General features: G+C 43.6%; 1 protein-coding gene across 1 annotated transcript in view; it reads right to left on the bottom strand.

Annotated features, from left to right (window-relative positions):
* Window positions 1–225: 225 nt before the first annotated feature.
* The window catches only part of LOC113011576 (NLR family CARD domain-containing protein 3-like), an 83,892-nt gene continuing 67,560 nt past the window's right edge, over window positions 226–16,557 (bottom strand). Inside the window, 3 exon segments of the mRNA XM_026151122.1 lie at window positions 226–1,412; window positions 1,568–1,741; window positions 2,020–2,193. Coding sequence (XP_026006907.1) covers window positions 1,388–1,412; window positions 1,568–1,741; window positions 2,020–2,193 — 373 coding nt within the window. The 3' untranslated portion in view covers window positions 226–1,387.

Below are 16,557 nucleotides of genomic sequence, written 5' to 3'. Positions count from 1 at the left end.
CTTTCAGTCACATACATCAGTCTGTCCACTGGCAGTCTTTCCATGACTTTCCCTGGATGAGATGTTAGAGCTGTAGGCCTATAACCTGTGGTCTTAGTGGGGTCTTTCCCTGCTTTCACAGTTCTTTCCAGCTTCCTGATATATTCTATTATAGAAGAGCAGCAGAGCCTCCTCTAACTGCTTCATCATGATGTAACACACCTGATCCTCCCCAGCTGGAGTCATTTTTATGCATTTAAGAGCTGCTTTGAATTCAAACATTACAAACTGAACATTAGAACTATCCTCTTCTCCAGGATTTTCCTGATTTAACATTTCAATATGATTCATTTTTGTTCTCTACACCTGCCGTCATCACTTCAATTATTCCCACTGTGGATTTGATCATATTGTTTGCCCAGCATCTCTACATTTTCCCATCCATACTACCTGTAGCTCATTAACACTATTAAGACTGGAAACTGCTGTTGAAGCCTGATGGTGACACTTTCTGGTGAAGAAGTGAATTGCAGTAACAGGACTGGCTGGCTTATGATACACTGGACATTTCCAGCGCTTTGTTTTCTCTGCTCACAGACAACACAGATACACGCATGTATATACAGCCCACGTCCAGCTATGCATGCACTCCTGCTGCTCCATTTCTATAGAGAATAAACAACGTAACACAATCATTCTCCATTGTTTTCAACTCAACCAGCTGCATTTAATGAAGGAGTTTGAATTTACTTTACAACAGCTGCTGTTGTTTCCTGTCTGCATTCATGTTCTTAACTGTACTCCACACATTCTGAACTGGTGTAGTTCTTCCTAAAGTACTGCAGTATTCCTGCCAGTACATCCTCTTAGTTTTCCTAACTGTTTCCTCTGATGCTCGTTGCTATTCTTTCCTCAATGCAAATTCATGCTAAGCTCCTTCATATCCATCCCTGTTTCTAAACCTGTAATAATTGCTTTAATGTGTCTTTGGCCTAATTATGAGTCTGTCCATATGTTTGTAGTTCCCCACTTGCTTTGGTTTCTTAGCTCTGATTCTCTCAAATTTATCCTTGAAATCATTTACTGGCATCTCTCCCTCTCACTCCCACTATCCCCAGAACACCAGAGTATTCATCTCCTGGTTTATCCTATGGCCTCTTTGCATTTTCTCCAATCATCCCTGTTTCTAGAGTCTCACCCCATCTGCAGGCAGTCCAAGAGAAACTGCCTCTGCCATTTTCTTCTTCTTAATCTTTGATTTTTCTCTTCACTTTCTCCATTGGGTCTTCTTAGACGCACTTTCCAGAAAGCAGCAACATTTTTTGTGCCCCATTTTTCAAATTGTGCATCTTACTTCAGCTTAATGTGTTTCCTGTTTTGTTTTTACACAGGTCATGTAAAAGAAATCCTACCAGAGACTCGACAAAGCTGAACTGAAAGACAGCACAGGCAATAAATCAGAGCAGCACAGAACTTAAGCACACATATATAAGGTGATTTAACAAATCATGTCTGTTGTAAATGAGTAAGCCATTTATCGACCTGACTCAGGTTTTAAAATTATCATCAGAAAAGACTGAATCCTGACCTGAGAATCCCAAGTGTACACTTTGGACTTTCCACTGCAGAAAACAGAAGCTTCAGTCCTGAATCCTGCAGGTTGTTGTTACCCAGATCCAGCTCTGTCAGACGGGAGGACTGGGAGCTCAGGACTGAGGACAGAGCTTCACAGCTTCTGTCTGACAGGTTACAGCCACTCAGTCTGAAGAAAGGATGACAAGAAGACATGAAACACTTGTGTTAAAGTATATTCATGGTGCCATGAGGAGCTACTACATTTACAATATTTCAACACTGTTTCAGGACATGCTGGAATCCTTATGCCTCATGTTACAAAAGTCAAATGTGGCAGTTTACTGTGACTTGCATGGATTCATTAAAAAAAAAAAAATACACTGGCTCAATGTTAATTTTTTCCAAATGAAATTGATTAAATGATGTTAATTGATGAAAAAAAAAATCGATATTGCTTGATCTGACCTCAGCGTTTCCAGTTTGCAGTATTGACTCTTCATCCCAGCAGACAGAAGCTTCACTCCTGAATCCTGCAGGTTGTTGTTACCCAGGTCCAGCTCTGTCAGACGGGAGGACTGGGAGCTCAGGACTGAGGACAGAGCTTCACAGCTTCTGTCTGACAGGTTACAGCCACTCAGTCTGAAATCAAGCGGGAAGGGAGACAAGATCAACCAAACAAATCAGAGCTTTATTGCTTTTTTATTGTTTTTAAGCAGAAATCAGTGAGGTGCTGGTAGATTCTGTTCTTTTGGTTTATTACCCAACAACACACACATACACTAATATTTGTGACTTTTGTAATAGTAGCATTTACAATGCAAAGCAACAGCGATCACAGATTGAAGGGGCCTGAATAAAACTACAATGCAGTGATTTTTAAGATGACCTGTTCTTCCAATTTCCAACAACAGATTTCTCCAACCTTACAGTTAAAAATAATTCTTTATCTCATACTGAATCTTGGTGCACCTCCCCCCAGTTTATTAAAATGGAGTGGTACTGAAGTTGCTGTAAGTGATGTGTGATGCCACTGATTTCCTTTCTGATCCAATACAAAGTAAAATTCAGGCTGGTATCTGCGATACTGATGAAAACTATTCCTTCAGAATCAATACAAGACATCATAAGAAAATATGATGTTTTGTATAACATAAAAAGCCTGAATTTTAAAATATTCAGTTAATAATCAAAAACAGATGTGACTGAAAATAATAAAACTGAGAAACATTTTGCCATTGCTACAGGCCATTCGATCCTTTTACAACCATTGCAAGAGCTTGGTTGGCATAGCCGGCAATACGTTGGATAGTAATAAGTCCGGTGGGTGATGGGCTCCACCAGGGCTGCCCTTTGTCACTGATTCTGTTCATAAATTTTATGTTTAAAGGCTGTATCAAAAGTTCATTCAAGTTACAATATTGTGGTCAAAAGTTCTCCTTTTTTCTTTTATACTATACAACTAGGCTGTCTCATGGTTTTAGGACATGGATCTGTCATGGAAGAAATCTATGACCACTTTTAATCAACATTTTAAAAATAAACATGATCACAGATTTACTCACAGGGCTTTGTTGGAGGCTTTGAGCACTGGCAGCAGCCTCAGAAGAGCCTCCTCTGAAGAAGAGTATTTCTTCAGGTCAAACACATCCAGATCTTCTTCTGATGACAGTAAGATGAAGACCAGAGCTGACCACTGAGCAGGAGACAGTTTATCTGTGGAGAGACGTCCTGATCTCAGGGACTGTTGGATCTCCTCCACTAGAGAACGATCATTCAGTTCATTCAGACAGTGGAACAGATTGATGCTTTTCTCTGCAGACAGATTCTTACTGAGCTTCTCCTTGATGTACTGGACTGTTTCCTGATTGGTCTGCCAGCTACTTCCTGTTTGTGTCATCAGACCTCGTAGGAGAGTCTGATTGGTCTGCAGTGAAAGACCCAGGAGGAAGCGGAGGAACAAGTCCAGGTGTCCATTTGGACTCTGTAAGGCCTTGTTCACAGCACTCTGGTGAAAAGATTCTTTTTGGTTTAAAAAGCTAAATCTCTTGGAGGTTATTTGTTTCTGTTCAAGAAGATTTTTTCCAGAGTTGCTGAAGGTCAGATGGACATGAAGAGCAGCCAGAAACTCCTGAACACTCAGATGGATGAAGCAGAACACCTTGTCCTGGTACAGTCCTCTCTCCTCTTTAAAGATCTGTGTGAACACTCCTGAGTACACTGAGGCTGCTCTGATATCGATGCCACACTCTGTCAGGTCTGATTCATAGAAGATCAGGTTTCCTTTCTGCAGCTGAACAAAAGCCAGTTTTCCCAGAGACTCCATCATCTTCCTGCTCTCTGGACTCCAGTGTGGATCTGTCTCAGCTCCTCCATCATACTTGACCTTCTTCACTTTGGCCTGAACCACCAGGAAGTGGATGTACATCTCAGTCAGGGTGTTGGGCAGCTGTCCTCCCTCTCTGGTTTCCAGCACATCCTCCAGAACTGTAGCAGTGATCCAGCAGAAGACTGGGATGTGACACATGATGTGGAGGCTTCGTGATGTCTTGATGTGGGAGATGATCCTGCTGGCCTGCTCCTCATCTCTGAATCTCTTCCTGAAGTACTCTTCCTTCTGTGGGTCAATGAACCCTCTGACCTCTGTCACCATGCAGACACAGTCAGGAGGGATCTGATTGGCTGCTGCAGGTCGTGTGGTTATCCAGAGGCGAGCAGAGGGAAGCAGTTTCCCCCTGATGAGGTTTATCAGCAGCACATCCACTGAGGTGGACTTTCTAGGGTCAGTTAGGATTGTAGTTTTGTGGAAGTCCAGAGGAGGTCGACACTCATCCAGACCATCAAAGATGAACACAACCTGGAAGTCTTCAAAGCTGCAGATTCCTGCTTCTTTGGTTTCAGTAAAGAAGTGATGAACAAGTCCCACCAAGCTGAACTTTTCCTCTTTCAGCACATTCAGCTCTCTGAAAGTGAATGGAAATATGAACTGGATGTCCTGGTTGGCTTTGTCTTCAGCCCAGTCCAGGCTGTATTTCTGTGTTAAGACTGTTTTCCCAATGCCAGCCACTCCCTTTGTCAGCACTGTTCTGATTGGTTCATCTCTTCCAGGTGAGGCTTTAAAGATGTCTTCTTGTCTGATGGTTGTTTCTGGTCTGTCTGGTTTCCTGGATGCTGTTTCAATCTGTCTGACCTCATGTTCCTCATTGACCTCTGCAGTCCTTCCCTCTGTGATGTAGAGCTCTGTGTAGATCTGATTCAGGAGGGTTGGGTTTCCTGCTTTAGCGATGCCCTCAAACACACACTGAAACTTCTTCTTCAGGGTGGATTTAAGGTTACGTTGACATACCGTAGGAAAATGTTCTGGAAAAAGAATGCAAAACATTACGTCTCATTTTTTTAAAGCATGGATATTTGGCTACATGTTGGTCCATCTCTTACGATAATAACAAATGTTCTAGTCATCACTCCATCCATTTATATTTTTACGCTTATCCAGGTCCGGTCAAGGAGGCAGCAGCCTAGGTAGAGAAGCCCTGACAACCCTCTTCATGACCACTTCCTCCAGCTTGTCTGGGGGAAAATCAAGGTGTTCCCAGGCAAGCTAAGAGATATAATGTTTCCATTGTGTCCTGGGTCTGCCTAAAATGCCAGTGGCAGCCACGTACCAGTTGTTGGGAATTATTATTGCCAGTGGTTTACTTATTTTCACCATAAGCGTTGTGATATGGTAATGGTTACGTTTTGGCGAAATATGTTTTACATATTAACCTAATAACCGCTGCGGTGTAAATGTGGGCTAAGCTAGCTGTCTCAGTTGTGGTTTTTCTTTTCGTTCGAACAGCTTGAAGTGGGATTTGAGCATTAAACACAGTTATCGCCAAGCTCCAAGGTAAGTTTTTTTTTTTTTATTGTATTTTAATATTGTTGTGGTCAGTGCAGCAGCTGTAGTGGAAGATGACCTTGTGGTAGGCGACATTCCCAAGTGGCCTGATGCTTTTGTCTTGTTGTTCGGATTGTTTTATGTCTTGCATCTGGACTATCCAAAAAACCTGGTTAATACATTCATCCAGAAATTCCTGATGGGCCTTGAGGATGGTAAACAGTTGAAACCATGTCTTCTTCGCCTCAAAAACAATCTTTTACTGCCAGAGTAGCACGTACAGGTGCTGGCACTATACTGCTGGCAAAATTCAAACTGTTCCACTGAAGTTGATGCCTCGCATGACTAGTTGTACTAAACTGTAGTAAAGTTTCATACAAAGTTCTGTAGGTTTAGGACATCTGCTGCTATCTGTTCTCCATAGCCTGAGACAGACTGAGACAAACATGCCTCTAGATAGCTTTTTTTATATGGTGGGTGTTCTATTTAACTTAGTCTTATAATGAAAACGTGTAAGAAAATGCTCATACATATTTTTTTGTTTTAAATGTTTCTATTTTTAAAAGTTTTAAAAGGGAACAACTGGAGAAAAAAGATTATTTGTTATAAAAAAAACTATTTATGTTGAAGTTTAAGGAAAAAGCTAAAGAGTAGATTGAGACTATTTATTTGGTTTAAATGTTTATAAAAATGCCTTTTATTAGTTTTATAACACCATCAGGCTGATACTTTTTTTTTATGTTGTTTCCAGAATTATTTTTAAAAGAGAGCCAAAGAAAAGGCTGAAGCACTAGCTTGTTTAACATTTTCACTGTACAAGTTGTACAATAAGCACTAAAAACATGTTCAAATGCAGAAGCATGTAAAGTTTTGTACAGGTGGTTATAAATAAACTTGCAATTGCAAATCTGTCTCAGTTTCTTTTCTTTACAGAAAGACCCTGTCTATGAAGGGTTAGACTTAGCATGTGCTTTAATAGGTAATTAGAGTTTATATAAGTTATAATATTTAAGTTAGTAAAGTAATGAAATAAAGTTCAAATAAAATAAAATATACAAGTTTAGTGAAATTAAACTTTGTAAGTTACTTAAATACTAAGTTACAGGTTGGAGGTAGTTCAATTCCTTGATCTTATTGAGGTCATATTTTTTAACTTACTTAAAAACTACAAGTTCACTGTAAGTTAACTTAAAAATTATTATGTAATCAGTTTCCTCATAAATGTTGAGTTCACTGAACTTATTCAGGTTTACAGTGTACCCAACAAGGAGTCATTTATCTCTCTTAGGGACCTCGCCCCCGGAGACAGGTAAGTCGTCCCCTCATCCACAGACTCTGCTTCTTCTACAGGAGGAGGAAACCAATGGGATTAAGGAAGTCCTCAAAGTATTCCTTCCACCGCCCAACAATATTCTCTGTCAACGTCAGCAGTGCTCCACCTACACTATACACAGTGCAAGTAGAGCACCAGTCTGCCTCAGACTGCAGCTGAAGCTCTGCCAGAGGTGTATGTTCAAGGTCTTGCAGACCAGGGCCTCTGTGAGGCGTTCACACGCACGTTTAGTTGTGCCAGGTCTGTCCAGCATCCTGCGGCGTCCTGGTGCCACATGCACTTATGGACCCTTATGTTCAAACATGCTGTTCATTAAGGACAAACTGTGATTTGCACAGAAGTCCAAAAACAAAACACCACTCGGATTCAGATCCAGGATGCCGTTCCTCCCAATCACGCCCCTCCAGGGCTCACTGTCATTGCCCACATGAGCGTTGAAGTCTCCCAGTAGGACAACAGTGGTTGTTTAATGACTGTTGTAGTCATCAATCAGCTTAAACGCTTACAGAAATGCTCTTACTGCAATAGAGACGGTCAGCCAGCTCCTCCTGCTTCAGTCTCCTCAGGAAGTTCACTGTGATTGTCACAAGTGCTTCTCTGCTCCTCCTCTCCTCCTCATCCTCCCTCTGACTCTCTAAGCATTCTGGGTAATCTGGACTCAGAACCTTCTGGATCTTCTTCAGCTCGTTCAAAAAAAGTGATGATGTTGTCCTCCAGCAGCTGGAACAGAATATTTATGAATGAGCCAATCACAGTGAAATCATGTAATCATGAAAACATGTAAACACAAAGTGTGGATCCTTAACCTGATGTTTCCACCTCTGATGAAGTCTCAGCTTTGTTTTTATACCACAGTAGTTTACACAGAGTTTGTAGTGGCAGAGAAAGACTCAAATCATTTGGAATTAAATGTTTTTACTTTACAAGGTTTAGAGGTTCTTTCAACAGTGAAATCCAAGATAAATAATCATGATTATAATATTTCTGACTGAGTCAAAACTGAATTTGTGAATCAGAACTGAATCATTGTAAGAATCAGCAAAGTACACCAAGTCTGTACTTGTGTTTAAGGACAACTACTACTATTAAAAACTACTCCAGTAAAAGTTGAAGTACTCATTAAACTTAAAAGTGATAGTAAAAAAGAAAGCAGCTCTTTGGAGGACGTTTCTACTTTTAAGAAGTAGAAAGTTCAGACATTTGTTTAAAAATGTACGAAGTAAAAAATAGTTACTACTCAAGTAAACTACAGATACCTGAAAACAGTAATTAGGTTATGTAATGATGTTCTGTCCTCACTAAGCGTTGTCCTCGTGAACGTAGACTCAGCTATACAGACAGAACAGTGAAAAGATGCACCATCACATCAAGCTTTGAAGGAATCTCGGCAGCCTATTTCTTCGCCACCAGTAACCAGTAAGTAGAAGAAAAACATCAAAGAGGCTACGTTCGCTTCTTCTGTATCTTTTTACGGGATTTGAAGACGATGTCCAGCTCAAACCCTATTGATGCCGATATTCAGAGCCTGGAGGTTAGGTCAGAGTGTGCTGCCTCAGCTGCATTTTCCAAGCAAAGTTCAAATAAATCTTCAGCTAGTGCCGCTGCTGCTAAAGCTCGTGCCAAGGCGGAAGCTGCACGCACGCAAGCAGCCTATGCAAAATGTCAAATAGATATGCAAGTGGAGAAAGCACGCATAGAGGCTACATTGAATGCACTAAAAGAAGAGTGTGAAGCTGAGGCTGCCTCAGCAGAGGCTCAAGTGTTTGAGGCTGCTGCAGATTTAGACACGTGACCTTGGGAGTAAAGCCAGTCATGCTCAAGCAATGAAGCAGTCATTACAGCGAACTGGTGAGTTCATCCAAGCACATTTCTCTTCAGGGCAGAGTTATGCTTTAGCTCAAAATGAGAAAGAAACAGAGGCTGCTGCTTCTGTACCACAACACAGACACCTCCCAGATACCGAAGTTCATCGCGTCAGACGTGACACACAACAGCCGTATCCTTCTGCTTGCTCGGCTGAAGGCCTGCACCCAGGCAACCAGAGAAAGAATCGCCCTGACCCTCTGTCTTTTAACACAGATAGAGATGTCCCCTCCATGCACACACATCGCTGCACAGACTCAACAAACCAACTTCCACCCGGCTCACCACTGGAGGCTCAAGGTGTATCTGAGTTAGCTGTATATCTGGCGCGTCGAGACCTTGTCACCGCTGGACTAAAAGTGTTTGATAACCAGCCTGCTAGTTATCTGTCATGGAAATCTAGCTTTGTTAACGCTGTGGAGGGACTTAGCCTCAAACCTAGTGAAGAACTGGACCTGCTCATTAAGTGGCTTGGTGGGGAGTCGCTACACCACGCCAAGAGAATAAGGGCAGTTTATGTCAACAATCCATTCATGGGTTTGAACATGCTTTGGCGAAGGCTGGACAAGTGCTATGGCTCTCCAGAGGCCATTGAAGCTTCTCTCTTCGATAGATTGAACCACTTCCCAAAGATTTCAAATAGAGATCACCAGAAGCTTCAAGAACTCGGAGACCTGCTCCTAGAGATCGAAGCTGCTAAGCAAGAGGGATATTTGCCAGGGCTCAGCTTCCTAGACACTGCAAGGGGAATAAACCCTATAGCGGAGAAACTGCCCCACAACGTCCAAGAACAGTGGATAACTCAGGGGTCTTGCTATAAGAGGGAGCACCAAGTTCCATATCCCCCTTTCTCATTTTTTGTGGACTTTGTGTATAACCATGCAGAGATGAGAAATGATCCTAGCTTTGCTTTTGCTAACTTTAGTTCAGCTGCATTCAAAGGTGACGGATCCTTCTCCAAACAATGGAAATCCAAACCTCCTTTATCCGTAAGTAAAACTGAGGTAGGAAACCCCCCCACCTCTCAGTCCTCCAAAGGACTCACCATTGATCTGGACAGAGAGTGTCCTCTCCACAAGAAACCTCACTCCCTCAGGAAATGCCGAGGCTTTCGAGAAAGATCACTTGCAGAGCGAAGACGCTTCCTGGTGGAGCACTCCATATGTTTTAAATGTTGTGCTTCAGCAACTCATCAAGCTAAAGAGTGTAAAGCTGACACCCACTGCTCTGAGTGTGACAGCGACCGGCACATCGCAGCACTCCATCCTGGACCGGCACCTTGGGCTCCAAGTTCCAGACCACCCTCTGCAGAGCATGGTGGGGAGGCTATCGGGTGTGTCACTGACATAGCAGCCTCTTCATGCACAGCCGTGTGTGGTGAGGGTCTTAAAGGTAAATCATGTTCCAAAATCTGTCTGGTCAGTGTGTATCCGAAGGGTCGCCCAGACCAAAAGGTGAGGGCATACGTGATGCTAGATGACCAAAGCAATGTGTCGCTAGCCAGATCAGCATTCTTTGACATGTTTGACATCCAGGGTGAGGCTTCCCCCTATACCCTCAAAACATGCTCAGGAATCACAGAGACTGCTGGAAGAAGGGCCTCTGGATTTATGGTGGAGTCAGCTGATGGACAGTTGCACTTATCATTGCCGACTCTTATTGAGTGCAACCTGATTCCCAATAATAGGGACGAAATCCCTACTCCAGAAGCTGCCCAAAGCCACAAGCATCTCAAGTCTATTGCTGAAAGGATCCCTCCTCTTGATGCGTCAGCTGAGATACTTTTGTTACTTGGGAGGGACATCATCCGAGTTCACAAAGTGCGCAGTCAGCGTAACGGCCGTCACAACGAACCTTATGCCCAACAAGTGGACCTGGGTTGGGTAATAGTTGGTGACGTCTGTCTCGGTGGGGCTCACCGGCCGACTGTCAACACATTCAAGACCAATGTCCTTGAGAATGGGCGACCAAGCTACTTCAAGCCTTGTGAGAACAGGATCATCTGCAAAGAAAAGTTCATAGAGGAACAGCTAATATCCTCCGACACACTGACTTCCAGTCAGCCAAGCTTAGGTGAGCTGGTCTTCAGCCATTCAAAAGAGGATGATTAGCTGGCACCCTCCATCGAAGATGAAATCTTCCTCCACATCATGAACAAGGAGTTCAAGAAAGATGACTCCAACAGCTGGGTGGCTCCCCTGCCATTTCGTAGTCCAAGACCACGTTTACCGAATAATCGAGAGCAAGCCCTCAGCCGACTGATGTCACTTCGCCGTACCTTGAATAGGAAACCGGAGATGAAACATCATTTCATAGATTTCATGGAGGATATTTTCAAAAATGGACACGCTGAGCCAGCTCCTCCACTAGAGCCTGACAGAGAGTATTGGTATTTACCTTCCTTTGGTGTCTATCACACCCAGAAACTGGGAAAAATAAGGATCGTCTTTGATTCAAGCGCACAGTTCAAAGGCATCTCATTGAATAATGTGCTCTTACAAGGCCCGGACCTCAACAACACCCTAATTGGGGTTCTCATGCGTTTCAGAACGGACCCAGTTGCTGTGATGACAGACATTCAACAGATGTTCCACAGTTTCCTAGTGAGGGAGGATCATCGGGACCACCTCCGATTCTTGTGGTTTCGTAACCACCAACTTGATGACAAAGTGCTGGAGTACCGCATGAGGGTTCATGTGTTTGGTAACTGTCCCTCGCCAGCTGTGGCCATTTATGGCCTGAAGAGGACGGCTATGGAGGGTGAAGAGGACTATGGACCCGAAGTGAGGAGCTTTGTGCACAGACATTTCTATGTTGATGATGGCCTGAAATCTTTCCTCAGTGCAGAAGATGCCATCAAAGTGCTGAAAGGTGCACAAGACATGCTAGCGCAATCCAACCTCAGACTACACAAGATTGTGTCTAACAGTGTTGAGGTCATGAGGGCATTTCCAGCTGAAGATCTAGCTAGCAACCTGCAAGACCTGGACGTGGGTCAGGACTCCCCTCCCATGCAGCGCAGCCTGGGTCTTGGTTGGGACCTTGCTACAGATACTCTAACTTTCCATGTGGACAGCGCAGAAAAACCCTTTACACGTCGGGGTGTGTTGTATACTATCAACAGCTTATTTGACCCGTTGGGGTTCGCTGCTCCCTTCAGTGTTCAGGGCCGCCTTATTTTGAGAGAACTCACCACTGAGACTTGTGACTGGGATGCACCACTGCCCCGAGAAAAGCTTGAACAGTGGCAGAGGTGGTGTACATCTCTTCAAGACCTAAGAGAGTTGAAGATCCCAAGGGCCTACACAACGGTCCCACTCTCCACAGCTCAGAGCAAGGAGATCTGTATCTTTTGTGATGCATCTACCAAAGCTATTGCTGCTGTTGCTTATCTGAGAGTCACAGATGCTGCAGGACATAGCGAAGTTGGATTCCTGTTTGGGAAAACAAAGTTGGCACCTAAGCCTGACATCACCATCCCAAGGCTTGAGCTCTGTGCAGCCGTTCTTGCAGTGGAACTAGCAGAGGTTATGTCTGCAGAGTTGGACATTCAGGTAGACGACATCAAGCTTTTCTCAGACAGTAAAGTAGTACTTGGGTATATATTTAATGACTCTAGACGGTTCTACGTCTATGTTCATAACAGGGTACAAAGGATAAGACGTTCAACCAACAAAAGCCAATGGAACTATGTTCCTTCTGATGTCAACCCAGCTGACCATGCAACTAGAGCGATTCCAGCTAACCAGCTTGCAGCTTCCTCCTGGTTGTCTGGACCAGCCTTTCTTGTAGACAAGCAACATTGTCACTTAAAACAGGAAGCTTTCAGCCTAGTTGAACCCGCAACAGATGTGGAACTACGTCCAGAAGTAGTGACTTGTGCCACAAATTTGTCATTTCAGTTGGGCAGTAAACGCTTTGAGCGGTTTTCAAGTTGGAGGTCACTCACCAGAGCTATTGCCAGGCTCTGCCACATTGCTTATTCCTTTACAAGGGCAGCAAAAGAAGGTCCTTGCCACGGTTGGCACAACTGCAAGCTGCTTTTCAGTCCAGACCAGCTGCATCATGCAAGGATCAGAATTTTGCTTGCTGTCCAAAGGCAGGTCTATTCAGAAGAAATACACTGCTTACAAAAGGAAGGTCAGGTCCCTAAACAGTGTTCTCTCAGCAAGCTTTGTCCTTTCATTGATTCTGAAGGTCTTCTCCGCGTCGGAGGACGACTGAAAAAGTCACAGCTCACAGCAGAAGAGGGTCAGCCAGTTATCATGCCTGGTAAACATCATGTTACCTCCTTGCTTATCAGACACTGCCATGAGCAAGTCAGCCATCAAGGACGACACTTGACGGAAGGCGCTTTGAGGAGTGCTGGTTTCTGGATTGTTGGAGGAAGACGGTCTGTCAGCAGTTTGGTCTACAACTGTGTGACATGTCAAAGATTGCGTGGGAGAGAGGAGGAGGAGATAATGGCAGACCTGCCTGCTGATCGCTTGAGTACAGATCCTCCGTTCACCTTTGTTGGATTGGATGTGTTCGGACCATGGTGTGTCACCTCAAGGAGGACACGTGGAGGGCTAGCCAACAGTAAGCGTTGGGCAATCATCTTCACATGTATGAGCGTGCGTGCCATACACATCGAGGTCATCGAATCAATGGATTCATCCAGTTTCATTAACGCTCTAAGACGCTTCTTTGCAGTTAGAGGGCCTGTCAAACAGCTAAGGTCAGACTGTGGTACTAATTTTGTTGGAGCCTGTCGAGAGCTTGGGATCACTCCCAAAGGCTGTAACAACAAGGAAGTGTCCAACTACCTGTCTGATCAGGGCTGTGTATGGCTGTTTAACCCTCCCCACTCTTCACACATGGGGGGAAGCTGGGAGAGGATGATCGGTGTCACACGTCGGATCCTTGACGCAATGTTCCTCAAGCTTGGGTCTGTTCAGCTCACACATGAGGTCCTGACAACATTTATGGCAGAGGTAACTGCAATTGTCAATTCCAGACCACTTACTTCAGTGTCCACAGATCCAGACGAATCTCTCATCCTCACTCCTGCTATGCTGCTAACTCAGAAGATTGCTGTACTCCCTGTTCCTCCTGGTAACTTTGATGATAGTAATATCTTCAGACGTCAGTGGCATCAGGTTCAAAGCATGGCCAACACATTCTGGGAGAGGTGGAAAAGGGAGTACCTCAGTAGTCTACAAGGTCGAAAGAAATGGAGAACGGAGAGACCTAATCTCATGGACGGAGACGTTGTTCTAATGAAAGACGATTCACTGAAGAGACATGACTGGCCCACAGGACTGATCACAAGGACTTTTCCAAGTGACGATGGAAAGGTCAGGAAGGTCGAGGTGAAAGTTTTCAGAGACAGTGTTCCAAAACTTTACTTAAGGCCAGTGTCTGAGGTTATACTCCTGTTGCAGAGAAACTCTGTCAGGTGATGTGCAGTTTGACATCCTAGGGATGTCAGGTGGGGAGTGTGCTGGCATTAGGCATTTTCTGTTCTGCAGCAGTTTGCCCTCTAGTGGTTGTTTTTGTGTATTTTTTTTTTTTACTCTGTAAGATCTAGCCAGAGGCAGTTTCACCTCCGTTAATCTGTTGCCATCCATGCCTTCACAAGTTGATAAACGGCATCATCTGTGAGTAATATTGTTTGTTATCACTGAGACAACTTGTGTGCATTATTATAGGGCAGGGATAGCTCAGTAGGTAGAGTGGTTGCCCCATGATCGGAAGGTCGGGGGTTCGATTCCCCTTAACAGCTACCCTGAGGTACCCCTGAGCAAGGTACCGTCCCTACACACTGCTCCCCGGGCGCCCAATGGCTGCCCACTGCTTCACTGAGTGAATGGGTTAAATGCAGAGAGCAATTTCCCCACGGGGCTCAATAAAGTACAATAATGTACACACTTTCTTTCTTTCTTGTTGTGAAGGCGTGCTATAGTTTGTAGTTAGAATTTAATTTGAATGCGTGTATAACCTAAGCTAGTAAGGTTAAGCTAGCTCATATGCCATGTGGTTTCTTTAACGTTTTGATCATGAGTGTGATTTCATTTGATGTTTTATTCGGGCACTCACTAAGCAGATAAATATTGTGTTCATATTTTTGAATATGTGTTTGTTATACTGTATGTTGATGCAACATTTTTATTGGTTTATTTCTGGTTTTGTCAACAGTTTCACACTTTTTCCTTATTAAATCATCCAACTCAACACATTGGCCTGTTCCCTGGATTTTGATTAGGAGAGTGTTTAGCTGTCTGTATAGCTGAGTCTACGTTCACGAGGACAACGCTTAGTGAGGACAGAACAAATGAAGTATTTGTACTTTGTTCTTAGCCCTACAGACAATCCACTGGTCTCCAAAGAGCAGCATGGAGATGACTGTGAACAGAACAGATGTAACAGTAGTTGTTGTACATGTACAGACCATAAATATGGAGTCCAGCTGTGTTTGATGCTGCTGGGCAGACTGACCACTGGTAACCTCTGAGTTCTGCTGGTCCACTCTGTGGAGGAACCATGAAGGATCAGATCAAAACAGGATAAAGATCCAGGAGTTTCTGCTCAAATAACTTCATCTGAATCAAGTCTGTCAAGTTTTAGACTCTCAGATTGTGAAGATATATTTTCTGTTTTCTATGAACTTTCTTTCATCAGTGATGGAAGTGATGATGTTGCAGAAGCTCAGAGGAAACTTTGAGAAAACTGTGATGAACCATCAACTAATGCTCTCAGGAGGCCAAAGGTCACTGAATGTAACTGTGCAGCAGATTCATCGAGTGTTTGAAACCTGACCACTTCCATATGTTTTCATTCTAACACAAGAAGTCCTTTTCTCATGGCTTTGATTTGAGTTTTCATTTGAGTTTTCTGAGTCTCGTATTTGGAGTCGAGTCTAATCAATGATCTGACAGAAGAACATTAAAAAGGATTTACCAGTGCTGTCAAAATTAACATGTAGGGTTAGGGTTAGGGGTTCATCTGTTATCATGTGTTACATCATGTGTAAGTCGGGGGGGGGGGGGGGGGGGGTCCTATTCCTCTGTGGGGCAAACTGCATATGGCCAACAAAGCATTCATTCAATTCAATTCAATTCAATTCAATCATGATTAACATGATAAAAACCTTTAACACGACACATCTGGAGAGCAGAACGACTCAAAATCCCTGAAATGTTTCTATCAACGCACTTCGAGCAGTTTGTCCGAGTAGAGTTACCTTTGCACACGTGCAGATGTGCAGCACATCTGTTAGTGACGGGCAGCTGAACCAATCAGCTCAATATAGAAGATGACAAACACACACTGACCTCTCGATAGAAAGTTTGAGCATTAAAAAAATAACAAGACGGACCAGCCGACCAACATGAAGGATTCTGCACATCGTGACAGAAGGAATTTTCTTTTCACCGAAGCACTTCCAGCTTAAAATATCACAACGATGCAAAGCACTGATGACACAACTGCCAAGTGGACAAACTGCAGACCTGTTAGTGTTGTTAATGACATAGTTTTGGTTCCTCGTGTCAAAGACTTGAAGAAGAGTGACAGAGAGTGTTAGACTGCTGCAGGATCAGTGCCACCTCCACAGACCTGTGAAGAAAATGATTGTTTGACAGATGGGCTCAGATTCAGGATCAGCTGAGGAGTTTGTGGCTGACAGAATCCTGCAGGTGCAGAGCAGAGCCCATCATTAGCATGCAGGACTGTCCCTGGGGGGGTCGGCTCATTCAGGAGCTTAATCAATGTTTACATGTTCAATAAACATGTTAAGTGTGTAAATTTGCCCTTTTCTCTCGAGTCTGTTTGCTCATGAAATGAACTTTGATTCGTTTACATTAAAAATGATGTTTAATGGTGATTAATCCAAATGAATCCACAGTAACCCTGTGATGAGTCTGATTAAACATTTTCATTAACAGCA

Source organism: Astatotilapia calliptera, chromosome 19 (assembly GCF_900246225.1).
Source record: "Astatotilapia calliptera chromosome 19, fAstCal1.2, whole genome shotgun sequence".
In the NCBI taxonomy this organism is placed as follows: Eukaryota; Metazoa; Chordata; class Actinopteri; order Cichliformes; family Cichlidae; genus Astatotilapia; species Astatotilapia calliptera.
Note: the sequence above shows the minus strand (reverse complement) of the source record. Positions and strands in the feature narration are given on the sequence as shown.